Source organism: Felis catus, chromosome B4 (assembly GCF_018350175.1).
Source record: "Felis catus isolate Fca126 chromosome B4, F.catus_Fca126_mat1.0, whole genome shotgun sequence".
Lineage (NCBI taxonomy): Eukaryota > Metazoa > Chordata > Mammalia > Carnivora > Felidae > Felis > Felis catus.
In genome coordinates, this window is record NC_058374.1 from 14,891,261 (window position 1) to 14,909,192 (window position 17,932).

General features: G+C 40.8%; 1 protein-coding gene across 2 annotated transcripts in view; it reads right to left on the reverse strand.

The window, feature by feature from the left end:
* The window catches only part of ITGA8 (integrin subunit alpha 8), a 189,862-nt gene that overhangs the window by 149,742 nt on the left and 22,188 nt on the right, over positions 1-17,932 (reverse strand). For both annotated transcript variants that reach the window (XM_011283614.4, XM_045060942.1), the window contains exons 3-6: positions 13,015-13,115; positions 9,781-9,904; positions 3,109-3,170; positions 1,950-1,995 (exon numbers count right to left, since the gene is read on the reverse strand). In XM_011283614.4, the coding sequence (XP_011281916.1) occupies positions 1,950-1,995; positions 3,109-3,170; positions 9,781-9,904; positions 13,015-13,115 (333 nt within the window). The remainder of the gene's footprint in view (positions 1-1,949; positions 1,996-3,108; positions 3,171-9,780; positions 9,905-13,014; positions 13,116-17,932) is intronic.

Sequence of the window (17,932 nt, forward strand, 5' to 3'; positions counted from 1 at the left end):
GGCAGGGACTCCGTTTCCTCAAGCCCTTTTGGCTCTCTCAGAGCTGAGCCTGCTGATTTGTAAAGTTCCAGTTTTTAAGTCTCACTAGTTATAAGAACTTGTAAAAGGCAGCCCCTCTGGTTTTCAAAACCAAACATAATGGGGACTCATCTTCCCCCTGCGGGATCCCTGACATGATAGTCTGTTTCTCTCCCGTCTCTGTGTGTGCAGTGTCCCTCCCTCCCAAGGACAGCCCCGTGGGTCTGGTTAGCTCCCTACCACATCTCCGCCCTTCCTACCCTTTTCAATGTGGCCGCTTCTCTACATTTAGTCGTGGAGTTTGTTCTGCCAGATTTGGGGTTGTTTTCTGGGTTATTTACACTGATGTGAATGTTATCTAGTTGTATCCTTGGGACAAGGTGACCTTAGGGTCCTACTCTCCCATCTTTCCCAGACTCTCAATAATTGTATTCTTCCATTGGCTTATTAATATGATCAGGTGTCTTCCAGTTTAAAAGAAAAACTTCACTCCACTCTTCATCTCTCTCATCGTCTACTCTATCTTTATCCTAAACTTCACAGCCAAAATTCAGGGAATATTCTCTGTCATCTCTATGTAGGCATCCCATCCACATCCACGGCTTTAACTGTCACCAATATGCAAGTGAAGGAAGTCTGTACGTTAGCCTAGATATCTTCTCTGAGCGAAAGCCCATATATGCAGACATGAAAAACCCTGGATATCTCAAACATGTTCACATTCAACATAACCAAAAGCAAATTCACGATCTTCCCTCTCCGACCCACTCCCACCTGTTCTCTTCCAGGGTTCCCCATCTCAGACAGTGGGACCCACCTATAACCATGCAGTCACAAGTCAGAAATGTATGCTGGGCCTCCTCCCTTCCTCACCCACACATAACAACTAAGCTGTCTGTTTTCCTCCAAAGCATCTCTCAAATTTCTCCTCCTTTCCATTCTGCACTGTTCCCACTCTAAGAAGCAAACGTCTTCATCTGAACCGTAGAGCTAGTTTACCTTAAAAACTTGTGGTTTGCTCACACCTCACTTTGGCCAACCTCCAATTCATCTTCCATACGGCAACCAGAGTGAGCTTTTCAAAACACAGATCTGATCATAGCATCCCATGCAAAAAACCCTCCACTGGTTTCCCATGATTCTCGAGACAAGAAACGAATACTTACTATAGCTAAGGCCATCTATTTACACTCCTGCAATCCACCAAGGATTTCCCCTTGTTCACCCCGGCTTCCCTCCATCTCGCCTGACTGCTCAATTCAGGCCACAAAACCTTTCCATAGAGCCCCTTCTCTCTTTGCTAGTTACCTCCTAGCAAAGTTCAGATCTCAGTTCAGGGGTGCTTGTTTCCAAGTTAGTGACCTTTGGGCAGCTTTTGGCCTGCGCAGCACCTTTATAAGAATTAGAGGGCATCATCCCCTCTGGGCAGATGCTGTCCTACACCTGGTCCAGGGTTCCCTAAGCACAGCACAGGTTGTTCAGAGGACAAAACACGTGCACGCAGCCACCCCTGGAGAAGACTCCTATACTCTCATGGCCCCATCACGACGTACCTTTCCTTCACAGCGAGCATCACGTGTGGAGTGTATCAGGTATTTGTGTGAATATTGGATTAATGTCTACATCTCCCCCCAGGTGTTAACCTTGTGAGGGTGGGAACAGCGTCTAGTCTACTCATCTCTGTATCCCCAGCATCTAGCACAAAGTCTCACACAGCCTCCATAAGTGCTTGGTGAACAAATGAATTAAGCTGCAACAGTGTTTAAAAATAGCATTCATATACAGTTGGAAATGATGCCTTATTCCTTGGAGAAACTCTGAATCTGGACCTACAATTCATGTAACAAAGGGTCAACATTTGGTGTTAACGGTGTTTCCCCTCCTCGTTAGTAACCACAAATAGGCATTTCTTCTCTGCTCACAGAACGTACCTTGCCAATAAAAACTCCCGGGTCCTCCCACTATGAGGTCTCCATTCTACAAAACAGAAACAGCAACAATTGGAAAAGAAAAACAGATATTTTTTTTTCTTTTTCAAGGTGACAAATCATTGGTAACAAGCATCGCTAACAATTTGTTACACGTAGAAAAGCAATTTTTAAATGAGGCCCTTGTAATCTGGGTCATGCAGTTCATTTTATTTGCCTTTTTTTTTTTTGCTTTCCACTATTTAGTGTGTTAGCATATTAAATAATTTTCGTTTGCCTCAATTAGCTAAGTTGAATTCTGTCCCTTGAGGATACAGAAATTCAGATTTTTGGCACTGATTCAGGTAAGCAAAATAACGTACATGTTTAATGCTGTGTAATTTAGCAGACATGGTCTTGTGAGCTTTGGCAACAAAAGAAAATATGGTTTCTATTTATCTCAAGGCCACAGTAATGCCTATTTTTTCCATACATCTGCAACCACCCCCTTCCCCCTCTCAGAAGAGAGAGCAAACACCCCAGACTAGCAAATATAAATTTTCCCTTCTCCTTACCACCTCCTTCCATCCTCCTTCCAACTTTCAGTGGGGAAAAAAAAAAAAAAAAGGCAATAATAACAACAACAAAAAAAAAGGCCACGAAAGAGCAAAATTTGTATGCTGATGAATTTTTTTCTACACTGTTTTCAAACCCACAAAATCTTGGTCCCTTATCATCTCTGTAACTTTGTGAAAGGATGTTGTGAATTTTAATACTCGTGTTAAATCTAATCAGTCAATTACAGCTAAGAGATAAAGCAATTTTTTTCTATCTTTTTTTTTTTTTTTTTTTTTTAGAAACACATTTCTCTCACTGAGTTGTTCAGATTTTCCATGTAAAGGATTATCACTGAGGTGGGGAGAAAGACTGTTGTTTTTCATCATATGTATTTCTGTGCTATTTTAATAAGTTTGTCATCTGCATGATTGCTTTAATGAAAATAAAGAAGGAGCAAAAACATTTAAGGAAGTTGTCAAAACAGGCTGGATACATACCTAAAGGTTCTTTTGTTGGTGGTAGTTATTGGGGGTGGGGATGAGAGCCAGAGGCAGAGAGTAAACAAAAAGAAAAAAGAAAAAATCAAACAGATAATACTAGAAGCTACAAGCCCAAACTAATTCACCTTGTAAAAATCCAGACTAAATCCTGCTTGGCAGTAACCCTGGCCTTCGGGATCAGCATTACCTAGAGTGACCAAAATATAGAAATGTTATCACATCATCATTCCCAATATATATTTTAATAACAACTAGGATATTTTGTTGTTTTCCCTATTGATTTCCCAACTTAAAATGATCAGGGTGCCTGGGTGGCTCAGTCGATTACGCTTCCAGCTTTGACTCAGGTCATGATCTTGCAGTTTGTGAGTTTGAGCCCTGCATCGGGATCTTTGCTGACAGCTCAGAGCCTGGAGCCTGCTTGATTCTGTGTCTCCCTCTCTCTCTGGCCACCCCCCGCCCCCCCTCATGTTCTGTCTCTCTCTCTCCTTCAAAAATAAATAAACATTAAATTTTTTTTAATTTTAATGATCAATATGTGCTTTATATTTACTTTTTTAACATCACAAAAAATTTTAATGTTTATTTTTTGAGAGAGAGAGCATGAGCAAGGAGGGGCAGAGAGGGAGAGCATGAGCGAGGGAGGGGCAGAAGGAGAGGGAGACACAGAATGCAAAGCAGGCTCCAGGCTCTGAGCTGTCAGCATAGAGCCTGATAAGGGATTCAAACCCACGAACTGCGAGATCATGACCTGAGCCGAAGTCAGAGGCTTAACCAACTGAGCCACCCAGGTGCCCCACTTTATATTTACTTTTAAATTCATCATGAACAATTTATGAAATATATGTTCATAATTTATGAAACATAATTTATTTTTTTGTCCCAAATATCATCATGATTTTGTAGTAAGACCACTAGGAATAACATCCCTTGGAGTTACTACATTGGGTTTTACAAGTCGTGTTTGTCTAAAGAAGTAAACTCTCCTCTCACCTATGTTCTGAGTTCTGCAAGTGGCAGTAACGGGATTCTGAGTTGCCTGTGTGTTCTGCATGAAGCCACATAGGTCATTCCTAAAGAAATGCCTTGAGAAAGAGAGGGGTCAACATGGTCACCTGGGCGGAGGCTTTCTGCTGAGGGCACCCACAAGGATTCCAATTTTAATGATCTCCAAGAGGAAAGTTATTTTATTTTATTTTATTTTTTTAACTTTTCATTTGAAAATAATTTTGACTTTTCAATTTTGACTTTATTTTATTTTATTTTATTTTTTTAACTTTGCATTTGAAAATAATTTTAACTTTTCATTTGAAAATAATTTTGAACTTACAAAAGGCAAAAAAAATAATAGTACAAAGACTTACACGCCTTCATTCGAGGAAAGTAATTTTAAATTATTCTGTTATGAGTTAGGTACCTTTGCAAATTGCATTTCTTTTTTTTTTTTTTTAACATTTATTTATTTTTGAGAGAGAGAGAGACAGACAGAGTGCGAGCAGGGTAGGGGCGGAGAGAGAGGGAGACACAGAACCCAAAGCAGACTCCAGGCTCCAAGCTGTCAGCATAGAGCCGGACGCGGGGCTGGAACTCACAAACCGTGAGATCATGACCTGAGCCGCAGGCAGACGCTTAACTGACTGGAATGTCTTTTGTTTTTTGCTTTCCTTTGATTAGTACTTAACTAATTTTAGCATTGTCATCATCCATTCTTCTCTAGATGCTCCCTCTATATTTTAATACACTGTTCTATCACATACACTGTATTTTTTTTCACATACACTGTATTTTTTAATGGCAATACCTCTTTTTAATTGAAATGTCCATTAATGTCTCGTGTATTTTTTTAAGCTTAGTTTTTTTTTCAGCTTTATTGGGATATACTTAATATACAAAAAGCTGTACATCTTAATGGATACATTTTCATGAGTGTGGACATATGCATACACCCACAAAACCATCACCAAAATCAAAGTAATAAGAATTTCTACCACCTACAAAAAATTTCTTGTGTCCCTCTATTTGTTTGTTTGTGGTAAAAACATTTAACATGAGGTTTACTCTCTGCAATTTTTAAAAACAATTTTTTTAATGTTTATTATTTTTGAGAGAGAGAGAGAGACAGAGTGCAAGTAGGTTAGGGCACAGAGAGAGGCAGACCCAGAATCCGAAGCAGGCTCCAGGCTACAGAGCCCGAGGTGGGGTGGGGCTTGAATTCACAAACTGTGAGATCATGACCTGAGCCGAAGTCGGTCGCTTAACTGACCGAGCCACCCAGGCCCTGCAATTAAGTGCACAACATCTTACACTGTATTTTTATAAAATTTACTCCTTATTTTAAACTATGTTTTGTGGTTTGCAGTTCTGAATGCTATAAAGTTTCCTAAAGGTTCATCTGTATAACCTCAAATGTCTGGTTACCAGTTTTCTGGAAGTTCATGTGTGTAAATACTTACATGCATCCAGAGAGATATATACGAATACCTGATATATGATTATGTAAGCCTATATCTGCAATCTCGAGTATATTTAAGAAACGTATTTTTCTAATGTACAAACCTCTTTAGAAATCCTTTTTAAATCAAGTCTTTCTTTTCATTTTTAATATTGTAAATTATTCAAAGAAGAAATATGACCATCCTTTGAAATTATTTTGCTCCAAAACAGGAAACAAAAAATTAAAAGAAAATACTAATACTTTTCATGAAACTCACTGAGAAAACAACCAACTTCAAATGTTTATTTGAAGCAGTGATTGTAACCGAATGTGAGGTAGCTTTTTTTCTCTTAGGGTTATAGTTGATGAGAGCTGAAGGAATCTATCTTCCTGGAATTTCAGAGCATTTATAAACTTTACAATTATGTCCCAGGATCCAGGGAATCATGCTGATCATCCACTACTATTTGTTGGTTTTCAAAGTAGAAGGGAAGGCGGTGTGTAAATCATCCCCACCTGAATTATGAATGATAATAAGAGGAGGAGGCATGTCATGAATATGAATGAACAGATTAGTTCCCGTATCGTTCAGCGTATCAGTGGGGTATGTTTGTGGTACGGAATGAGCAGGAGAAGGCTCCTTAAATTCTCTTTTGAAAATAATATTGCTGATGTTCCTGTTCTGGGATACTGACCATATGCTCATGAACAAGCTGGCTTTGTGTTAATGAACTGTAAACTCCTGGGGGAAAGACAGGAAGTCAGCTCCTTGGGTGAATTTCTGGAGGAAAAAGTTTTGTAGTAAGAGAGCGGCCGCGAGGAAAGTGAGAACTATTGATGTGAACCAGAGTGGAAAAGGATTCTTGGGAATTGACTTAGCAATTCTGCAGTTCGACTCCATTTTTACCTGTGTCAAGCTATTCGTTTATTTAGGAAAATAAAGAGTGAGTCACTTGGCATCATAACGTGCCCGGGTCACTCAAGACACAAGCCGACCACGATTGTTATTTTCAGATGAAGGTTCAGACTCATGGTTCGGTGCCACGTACTGTATTTGAACCTGAGTTCTCTCGTTACAGAGGCACTCAGTCTAAAAGGCAGAACAAAAGGCAGTGACGGGTCTTATAAACGATCACCCTCCACATTCGCTGGAAGAGTACGGCAGATCACCTAGGCAAGAGGACTGTGAAGGATGAACTCATCGTTTCAGCTCTCATAGCTTACGGAGATGGGGAAGCATCTTTAGCACATCGGGAGAAGTAGGATATGAACAGGATTGATGAAACACATTCTCTGTCAAATCTCAGCCGTCCATTAGTTTTCTGATTTAAGTTGGGATTTTCTTTATCCCTCTACCTGACTTCTATCTTTCGCGTAATAGTAATGGCCTCTCATGGAACCAAGAAACACAACACCCTGAGCGGAACACGACTCCAAATATGCCTCTCTGGGCTGTTGCCCGTGCGTGGGACAGTCCCCCTGCCCCGCTCCAATAGCCATTTGCTAAGAGAGCCCTTCCCATGGTCCTTTCCCAAAGCTCTTCTCCCCACTCCCTACTCTTCGCATTGTTATGTTTTTCATTGTTGCACTTTTCGCTATCTGCCTTTGTGTTATGAATATATTCTTTTTTAGAAGTTTTCTTTTTGTTGATATATAATTGGCATAGAACATGTTGTTACTAGTCCAAGGAATATAACAGAATGATTTGATACATGTATATACTACAAAATGATCACTACAGTAAATCTAGTTAACAGCCAGACCCAGCACTACATACAATTATAGTTTCTTTTCTTGTGATAAGCTTTTAAGATCTACTCTCTTAGTAACTTTCAAATATACAACACAGCAGGTGCCTGAGTGGGTCAGTTGGCTAAACGTCCGACTCTTGATTTTCGCTCAGGTCACGATCTCACACTTCCTGAGATCAAGCCCCATGTCAGGCTCTGTGCTGACACCGTGGAGCCTGCTTAGATTCTCTCTCTCCTTCTCTCTCTCTGCCCCTTCCCCACGTGTGCTCTCTGTGTCTCTCAAATGAAAAATACACAATATGGTATTGTGGGGTTTTTTTTGTTTGTTTTGCTTTATTTTAGAGAGACAGTGTGTGAGTGGGGGAGAGGGGCAGAGGGTGAGGGAGAGAATCCCAAGCAGGCTTCAAGCTCAGCACAGAGCCCAACGCGGGGCTCGATCCCACGAAGCATGAGATCAGGATCTGAGCCAAAATCAAGAGTCAGAAACTCAACAAACTGAGCCACCCAGGCACCCTCACAATACAGTATTGTTAACCATAGTCACCTTGCTGGACATTACTTCTCCTGGACTTATTTGTCTTGTAAATGGGAATTTGCGCCTTTGACCCTCTTCACCAACTTCACTCATCTCCTCACCCTGCGCCTCTGACAACCACTGATCTTTTTTCCGTATCCCTGAGTTTGGAGTTTTTGTTTTTTGTTTTATTTTTCATTAGGTTCTGCGTGTAAGTGGCGTTCTTCTTTGGTATTTGTCTTTCTCCGTCCGGCTTATTTCACTTAGCATAACGCTCTCAAGGTCCATCCACGTGGTTGAAAATGGCAGGATTTCCTTCTTTTTATGGCTGAATAACATTCCATTGTACACACACACAACATCTTCTTTATTCATTCACCCATCAGTGGATGCTACGGTTGTTTCCATGTCTTGCCTAAAGTGCATAATGTTGCTATGAACGTGGGGGTGCAGATATCTTTTTGAGATATTGGTTTCACTTCCTCTGGACCTACACCCAGATGTGGAATTGCTGGATCTGAACACCTACATGTTTGTTGTCTGTCTCCCCTACTTAGAATGTAAGTTTCTTAAAGACTGTGTTTTATTTACTCTTGTTCTGTGCTTTATTCCCTAAGCACAGGATAAGTAGTGCTTACTTAGTGTGTTGAATGGATACATAATCGAGTCTCATTATCAACAAGGAACCTTTGTTTTCAAGCCTTTAAAATAAAATCTTAACTTCACAGATTATTCATTCGACTGACACTTGTCGTAATGTGAGGAAGTGGGTAATTTATGTCAATATTTTAAAACAGAAGCCATCATCTTCCCCTTGCCAAAATCCTACCCCCATCTGAGTTAGCTGTTCCACTTTGTTATTTAGATGAAATCTCGGTGGCGTCTTTATTAACCCTCTAATATCACTGATCCATTCTTTATCTGCGTTGTTTTATTTCTGATATTTGCTTATTATCTTGCCTAAATTAATCTTGGATTTAAAAAATATTCATGCAGGGGGCACCTGGGTGGCTCAGTCGGTTGAGCGTCCGACTTCGGCTCAAGTCATAATCTTGCTGTTCACGAGTTCGAGCCTCGTGTCGGGCTCTGTGCTGACAGCTCAGAGCTTGGAGCCTGCTTCGGATTCTGTGTCTCCCTCTCTCTCTTCCCATCCCCTGCTCAATGCTCTCTGTCTCTCAAAAATGAATAAATGTTAAAAAAAATTTATAAAAAATATTCATGCAAAATGGGGAAATATTACTTGTGGTTTTGGAAATCTAATTTGGGATTGGGTTTTTGAAAAATCAATTTCCCGAAATCAGTTGCTAGAATGTTCCTTCTAATGACCTTTCTCTCCTCATTGTGATTTTGCGAACTATCGGGAATAAGGATGAAAATCCTGTGGTTGCTCCCTGACAAATCCCACTGATCTCCAACGACACACGGAAAACTGGAAGAGTTCACAAAAGGACTGAGTAGATCCAAGCAGTCAGAACCGCTGTCCCAAATCCATGGTGTTCCAGCAAGAAGTGATTAAAACAGCAGTGTCCCAAAGTTGGAACTCGCCAGGCTTGCTTTCAAAGATGCTTTGCTGGAAGATCCCGAGAACGGCCAGATAAGACTTATACTCTAAGCGTGCAGAGCCCTTTTGAAAAATAGGGATTAAACATTGAAGGGAAAAAAGCCCACCATGCAGATAACCCGAGCACACAGCTGCCAAAGAGAGCAACAGGCGGCAGGAACACAGGCTGGACAGAAAGCTGATGTGAGAGGGTCCCCAGTTCCAAGCACACTCGCAAACACCACTCCTGCCGTGAACGAGTCAAGTGGGTGGTCCTCGTTCTTTAGATTGCGGTGTGAATTCTGAACAGCCGCTGAGAGTTTAAGGCCTCAACTAAGGAACCAATCAATTCTACTAAAGAAATGTCTACAACACGGAAAAGGACCCACAGAATTCTGGGTCTTGGCCCTCGTGTCGCAGCAAGACGTCCTGAAAGGCCGCCCATAATCTTCACCCCATCTCTTTTTCCTTGTCAGTGAGGTTCTGATCTTGCCTGCCCTGCCTACCATAGAAGGGCTCTGGAGCTAAAGTGCCCTTTCAAAGAATAAAGTCACTTACTGTTCCGACAAGGCGAATACTCCGCATACGCGCTGAAATTCTGAATTGCTACGTAGCAGGTGCCGACCGGGTCCTTCTCCGGTGTTGGTTTAAGAGTTCTCCAGTGGTATAAGGGAGCGCAGGCCTGTGATGCATCGAAGACAAAACATATTTTCCTGGCATCGGTTCCTCATGCTATGATATGATTGAACCTGTTGACTAATGTGTCTACCTTCATCACAAACTATGTTAAATTAGTGGCGATTTAAGTGGCCTCCAGCATGCTGGTAAGTACCTCAGTAGGCAGAGTTAATGAAACTTCCAAAACCGTTCTTTTTCCCCCAACATTAATCCACAATAGCATCAGAATAAATTAAACATATAGAAAGGAATGAGCTCTCCCCCCACAGGACTTAAAGTTAAATATGTGTAACCTGGCAAAAGTAATTATTTCCTAACAGCAAAGAACTCACATCTTCTTGTCTTTTTTAAAACAGTTGGACCTACTTAGACTCAAACGATCATTTCAGTCAGTAAATCAGTGTGATGTGTTAAACTGAGAGCTCCTTTTTTGGTCTGCTTGTTGCTTTAAGAAATTATTTTCGAATTCAAAGATGCAGACAAGTTTGTAAACCTCTGTTTTATGGATTTCCCTGGCTTATCGCTGATGGCATATCTTATGACTTTTTAAACAATGACTTTCATTTGGACATGCTACTCCCTTATCGCAGTGTTCCTGACTTTATTTTTTAGCTCATGGTTTTTATTCATGACAAAACAAAAATTAATTTAAGCAACAGAAAGGAAATATGATTCTTGCATGAAATACTCTGGTTGCTTCTTCAGAAGCTTGGATTCTTAACAAAAGCATGATATTTGGAAGGATATCAAATACAAAAGAGAATATATGAAGTCCTCTTTAAGTAAATTAAGCAACATTAATTTTGTTACAAATGAGAGAGGCAATAAAATAAATGTGTAGAAAATTATAGGCATCTTTTTGACTCGTTTGCTAGCATGAATCCGCCCTAAGTGTGTTTTACCTGATTATTCAAGCACTCATTTCAAAGGACACAGAATTACAGATGCCTGGAATATGGAATCACTGGCCTACCTCTGATTTTGATGATATCACTCTTAAAATTTAAAAATGCCAGGAATATGAAGGCAGACACTGATTTTGAAGTCCTTTCATGGGGTGCCTGGGTGGCTCAGTCAGTTGAGCATCTGACTTCGGCCCAGGTCATGATCTCTTTGTGGGTTTGAGCCCTGCATCAGGCTCTGTGCTGTCAGTGCAGAGCCTGGAGCCTGCTTCAGATTCTGTCTCCCTCTCTCTCTGCCCCTTCCCTGCTCACGATCTGTCTCTGTCTCTCTCTCTCTCAAAAAAAAAAAAAAAAAAAGAATAGACATTGAAAAAAAATAAAGTCCTTTCATGATTCCAAATGTGTCCTTGGTAATCTGCCCAATGTGCAACTACTTTTAGTGAAAATATTTTATTTCCATTTTCAAGTAAGAAGAGTGTTTCCACAACTTGACTTTTTTGGTATTGTGAGGTCTTGGCTGATAACCTAAAAACCATCGATATCATCCACATTCTTTCATCTTAGGGACCTCTTAATAAACTAACAAACTATGTGCTAATATGTTTAATGTAAGGTTCCAACGGTGAAAGGCAGGAGTGTGGGCAGTGTGGGCACTCACCTATGCAATGAGGTATTCTGAAAACCAGCCTCACCTGCCGGATCTCACCCCTCTCCCCACCCCCACACTTAGATGCCAAGAAAATTCTTCCCAGTTCTTGCCTAGAAAGTTATCCTATTTATATCTGCTCAGTTTCACACTGATGTGAAATACACTGATAAGATGAATTTGGACTTTGACCCAAACTTAATACATACACACATGACATCTGGATAGTCAAAAAGATACTTCAGCATTTTGAAGTCCTAATAATTATCACATAGGGCAGAATTTAATTCTTTACCCTAAATTTCAGTGCTCAAAGGAAAAAATTAACTTGAAATATATTTAATATTATCAGATTTCCTTTTACATAATTTTGAAAATGGAAACATGCCCCCAAATTAACTATTTTTATTATGAACATGGCATACGATTTTCAGAGATGCATAATGTGTTACAGATAAGTTTTCAAGACTTAAAAATATCAATACAGTACCCAGAAGATTTTTTTTAATCCCACATAGTCATTAGATAGAATTAGCTTTCCAAAGCAATTCACATGTCATATGCCACTAAAGGCTAAAAAAGTTTTTACCAACTGTGGAATATGAAAACCATATTAATGCAAGTATAGTTCTATAGAGACCATCCTGTAAATTCTGGATTTGCAACTGGAGAGGGCTGTCTGTATCTTATAGATTACCTGCTTATGTCAAAATCTCCATGGGGGGGTTAACCACAGACCAAATAAAGCAAGGTATTTCCTTTAAATACTTATTCTTATTAAAACATAATTCAAGAAGCTTTAAACAAATCCTAAAAGCCAAAGTTATTGCTTTATTGTTGTAAGGAAATTAAATCCAATGGTTTAAAAAATTCCCCCAAGAAAAAAATTTCCAGATCAGCTTAATATAGTCACTTATTTCTCAATAGCTTAGACACGTAGATGATTGAAATAAGAGAATCATGAAGCCATAGCGCTTTAAAGCTGAACGATATCTACTTGAAAGTGAGGGGTTTTTTTACTTTAAAAAATTATTAATGTACTCAGAGAACAATGTAATTAGCAGTTATATATTTTAAAATATTTAAAGTTTATTTATTTGGGGGTGGAGGGGCAGAGAGAGGGAATATCAAGCAGCGTCTGCACTGTCACCGAGGAGCCTGACGTGGGGCTCGAACTCACGAACGGTGAGATCACGACCTGAGCTGAAGTCAGATGTTTAACCGACAGCCACTCATGCGTCCAAGTGTTGCGATATTTAAAAATCTCTAACTGATATGGAAAACAAGCTTTATCTCCTATAACTTTAAACACTAGAATAAATTCTTTCATTTTAAGGGCTACTAAATTTATTGTTTTAGAATGCTGGTAAGTTTGTCTTTAAAAATCTGACATGTCCTGGGGCACTGGTGGGATCAAGCCCTGCTTCCGGCTCCCTCTCTCTGCCCCTCCCCCCACCCTGCGTGCACACTCTCTCTCTCTCCCTCTCAATAGAAGTCCTTACATGAAAGCAGTTTTGAAAAACTGAGAACATAATATTGCACAGCATTGCCACGACTCATACTTACCACAACTTCGCCTCGGTGAGCTTTCACTGTTGCCCCAAACCACTGATTCGATTTAAATTCTATAGGTTCCTTGGTTCCATTAACTCTGATCTTTCTGTTGTCTGACAAGGAGGACATGGAACTGTTAAGAACCCGTAAACCGTGGCAGCCAAATATAATATGTAACAATGAACACATCCGTTAAAACTCTTTGAAAAAAAAAACAAACAATGTTCAGACACGGGGTGGGGAGTTCTCACCAAGCCTTTTCATTTAGGAAAATACCAAATGAAAATGCGCATTTGAACATGACATTTCACAACTTCACTTACAGGAAGCATTTTTTATTGTTACCACTTAATATTTTCAGAGATAACTGTATTGTCAAGTTGACATGAACTCTAATAGCCTCAAATCTATGCAACTGTCATTGATTTGCAAAAGATCGAAGACCAGATACTTACAACTGCCTCAAGGAATTTCAAATCTTTCCCAGTAGGGAAACCCATAGGAATCTCCCTGAGGGGAGAAGCACATGAGTTAGCTCCTCCCTTGAGTTGGCAAGAGTTAGCAAGAAAGATTGTGAAGGACTCCAAGGTCTTGGTTTTTGACGAAGCTAACATGTGTCCACGCAGCCGCAGAAAATAACACCTCAACGTAGTTTTAGACACACTTTGCAGATGTCATAAGAAGGGGGGCCATCTGGGTAGAAACTCAACCCAATTATAACACTCTTCGGGTTTTAATAAAAAGCAGATATCTTTCTTTTCACTCTTGATTCCCACTCAGCGTATTTCCCACGTGGCTCTAACCACATGGTTGTCACTGGAGCTTCATGGGTAATAGCTAATGGGTTTCAAAAGACATTTGCACCAGGGAATCTTATTTATATGTGTTTCCTTTGGTATGCGTTTCATTTTTCTTCATTGACTCTATAATAAAGGCATTACAAAACGAACTTTTAACGCCTCTTAAGTGAGGCCAAAATACACACGTAATTAACATGAAGTTGAGTTTCCATATGATTACAGACTTTTAAAAATTATATATAGTCAATCTTAACCTAAAATTGACTTTTACATGTTAGTTGAAAATCATGAATTTCCTTCTTAAAAATCTTATGCTTTTGTTGTTTCTGAGTTTTGTTTTGTTTGTTTTTAAAAAAAGAGGTTCTAGGGGCGCCTGGGTGGCTCAGTCGGTTGAGCGTCCGGCTTCATCTCAGGTCATGATCTCGCGGTCCGTGAGTTCGAGCCCCGCGTCGGGTTCTGTGCTTACAGCTCAGAGCCTGGAGCCTGCTTCTTGTTCTGTGTCTCCCTCTCTCTGCCCTTCCCCTGCTCATGTTCTGCCTCTCTCTCTCAAAAATAAATAAACATTTTTAAAAAAATTTTAAAAAAATTAAAAAAGGTTCTCTAAATCCTTACCCAAAATGCATACAACTGGCAATAAACAGAGCATTTTACAGATTACAGCATAAACTTGAAAAAATAAACATTTATATTTACATCTAGGCACTGTGGAAGATTATAGACCTCAGAGACAATGAATCTTATCACCATGAACTGGGTGATGGGGGCAATTCACTCAGTCTTTGGAGTTTGGGTTTCTTCTAGAAAATGAGGCTGAGAATACCTTCTCCCTTTCCTCTCTCACAGGTGATCAAAGTCATAAAGATGACGTGAGCTACACAAACTCGAAAGTGCCTTCTTTATAAGCTGAGAAGCTGTACGCTCAGAAATCATGTAGCCATCTAACTGAAAATCCAAACCCTTTGCAAATATCTCTTAATTTGAAACCTGGAAACTCAACCCAAGTCCAAGAACTGGAAAGGACCTTGCTGACACACACGTACGATGTTATTATTAGTGATTTTTGGTACTCAGCAGCGAAATGAGTGACACCTCTCAAGACTGTCCATGTGGCTCTGATTCATTACAGAGAGAAAAGGCTACACAGTGGCTTTGGAATGTCCAAACTGCTAAAAAGCCATGAAAAGACCAGCACCTCAAACATTTCAAAAGTCTTTAAAGGAGATCCCAAAAGAACTTAAGAAAAACAGCCTGCCGGGAGGAAGGAAATGGATCCTGGGGAAAGAGAGAAGCCAGTTCTAAATGGGCCTCGTTCTGCTAGAGAAAATGATGTGACTTTACCTTTGTGACTCCTCAGACGTCCTTTCTGCTGTTCAGAGGTTGAACTGTGTAATAACTAGATTAAAACTGTCAACTGTGGGTTATTGGCCAGCAACAAATTTCTTCTGGACCAAGAATACAAATGAATTGGCTTCACTAATTCCACTAATTCCATACCCAATCCCAAGGATTCCATACCCAAGGATTACAACAGAGAATTCCACTGTCCTGGGTCTATTTACTGAGATAAGCTTTAGTCTAGACGGATCAGCCACTCCTTGATCTGTGAGGAGGGCAAATCACCTTTTCAAACTTCTGCTACACTATTTCTACAAGTTGTCTGACTTTAAATCTCGTGTCAGAATGTCATAAAATTTCAAACGAATAAAATCTATTCAGATGGACTATGAAAGTCAATTTCTCACCCTCCTTTTCTGAACAAGAGTCTTTCATGCCAAATACCCCAACACAAGGCACTGTGTTATCTCTTGCCCACTGGTGCTCAAGAAATCTCCCATGCATGGACAATGTTTTCGATTTGATTCAATCTGATCTTTACTGAAAACACCCTCCAGGTAATAACTGTAAATACTCAGCATGATTTCAGCCCCGCTGAGCCCTCCTCTGTAGGGCAAAGGGCTGAAAGCCTGGAACATACATTTTCTAGAACTCTTATGAGTAGGACCCTTGTGGAATGAGAGACTCAGGAAAGAGAAGATGGAGAAGCCATTACTTTCTGGTGGCAGGTGCAGGCACACACGTGGGCACCAGCTGTGACAGCTGTGATGTTCTTCCCGCAGCTCTGTAAAGTATCCCTTGATAATAATCCCCTCTTGGTGCATCAGTCAGCGGAGATCAAGTCCTGAACTTCCATATTGCTTCATCTGCAGGCAGTGACCTTCCTGACCTCCCCACACCCCCAGTGTTTCCAGGGGCCAGGCGAGACCCTTCATCTCTGTATGCGATCCCTTCCCAGCTGTACTACTCAAAGTGGTTTTTGTTTTTCTGACCAAACTCCCGCTGATACACTGATGACAAGGGGTAAACAGGATAGAGACACGTAGATCTATAGCAGAAGAAAGGCACTGGTTACCCTACATGCACTGTCAACCCCAGAGAACTCTTGGAAGGGCCTGTGATCATGGGAGATGGTGGAGACTGAGAGTCACCTAAGAAGCAATTCTCTCCTTGGCATATCACAAACTATGGAGAAAACAAAGTCAAAAGCTAGGGAAAAAAATTCATAGTGAATGCATGTGATTTAAGTCTTTCTAAGCAGTAAAAGAGTAATGGGGCGCCTGGGTGGCTCAGTCAGTGAAGCGTCCAAGTTCACCTCAGGTCATGATCTTGCGGTTTGTGAGTTCGAGCCCCGAGTCGGGCTCTGTGCCGACAGCTCAGAGTCTGTAGCCTGTTTTGGATTCTGTGTCTCCCCCCACCTCTACCCCTCCCCTGCTCACACTTTTTTTCTCTCTCTCTCTCTCAAAGGTAAACATTTTTAAAAAGACTATTAAAATTAGTAAATAAATGAAAATCGAGGTGAAAGTTTTTTCAAAGAAAAGGTCAGTAGATGCAACTTGTAAAAAGCTCCCAAATCAATAACATAAAAGATTAACATTCTACAGGAAAAAGCTCTAAGGGCTTGAATGGGCATTACAGAATAAAGAAGAAAGTAAAAAGCCTGTAAATTCCTAGAGAGGCCCTGAGCCACAAATTAACGTTTTATTTTATTTTTGGTACAGAGAGAGACAGAGCATGAACGGGCGAGGGGCAGAGAGAGAGGGAGACACAGAATCGGAAACAGGCTCCAAGCTCCGAGCCATCAGCCCAGAGCCCGACGCGGGGCTCGAACTCAAGGACCGCGAGATCATGACCTGGCTGAAGTCGGACGCTTAACCGACTGCGCCACCCAGGCGCCCCCTGAGCCGCAAATTAAAACAATAATGGCTTAACACTTGTCACCTACCAGTTGGGCAAAAAATATTAATATTCACTCTGTTTGCAAGACAATAACTCGACACAGCATTTTGGAAGGGCCATTTGGCAACACCTACCAAGGTTTTAAATGTACATTTTAGGGGCGCCTGGGTGGCGCAGTCGGTTAAGTGACCGACTTCAGCCAGGTCACGATCTCGCGGTCCGTGAGTTCGAGCCCCGTGTCAGGCTCTGGGCTGATGGCTCAGAGCCTGGAGCCTGTTCCCGATTCTGTGTCTCCCTCTCTCTCTGCCCCTCCCCCGTTCATGCTCTGTCTCTCTCTGTCCCAAAAATAAATAAATGTTGAAAAAAAAAAATTTAAAAAAAAATGTACATTTTAAAAAAAAAACCTTTTTTTTCATGTTTATTTTTTGAGAGAGACAGAGACAGAATGCGAGTGGGTCAGGGGCAGAGACAGAGGGAGACACAGAATCCGAAGCAGGCTCCAGGCTCTGAGCTGCCAGCACACAGCCCGACGCGGGGCTCGAACTCACGAGCTGTGAGATCATGACCTGAGCCGAAGTCGGACGCTCAACCGACTGAGCCACCCAGGCGCCCCTTAAATACACATTTTTTTAACCAAAGAATTCAACTTCCAGCATTTGGTTCGAAGGGAATAATTACATAGATGCTTCAAGATGCAAAAGTGAAGATAGTTGCCATCCTGGTTGTGATAGAAAACTGGAACTTAAATATTTATACACAAGGGATTCAAACTGAAATTTCTGTCCTCTATAAAACAGACCACTACCCAACTGTTAAAGTATATGTGATGGATTTGTATGCACTGATACAGAATAATGTCTACAAAATATATATACATTTTTTTGTGAGCTCTCCCA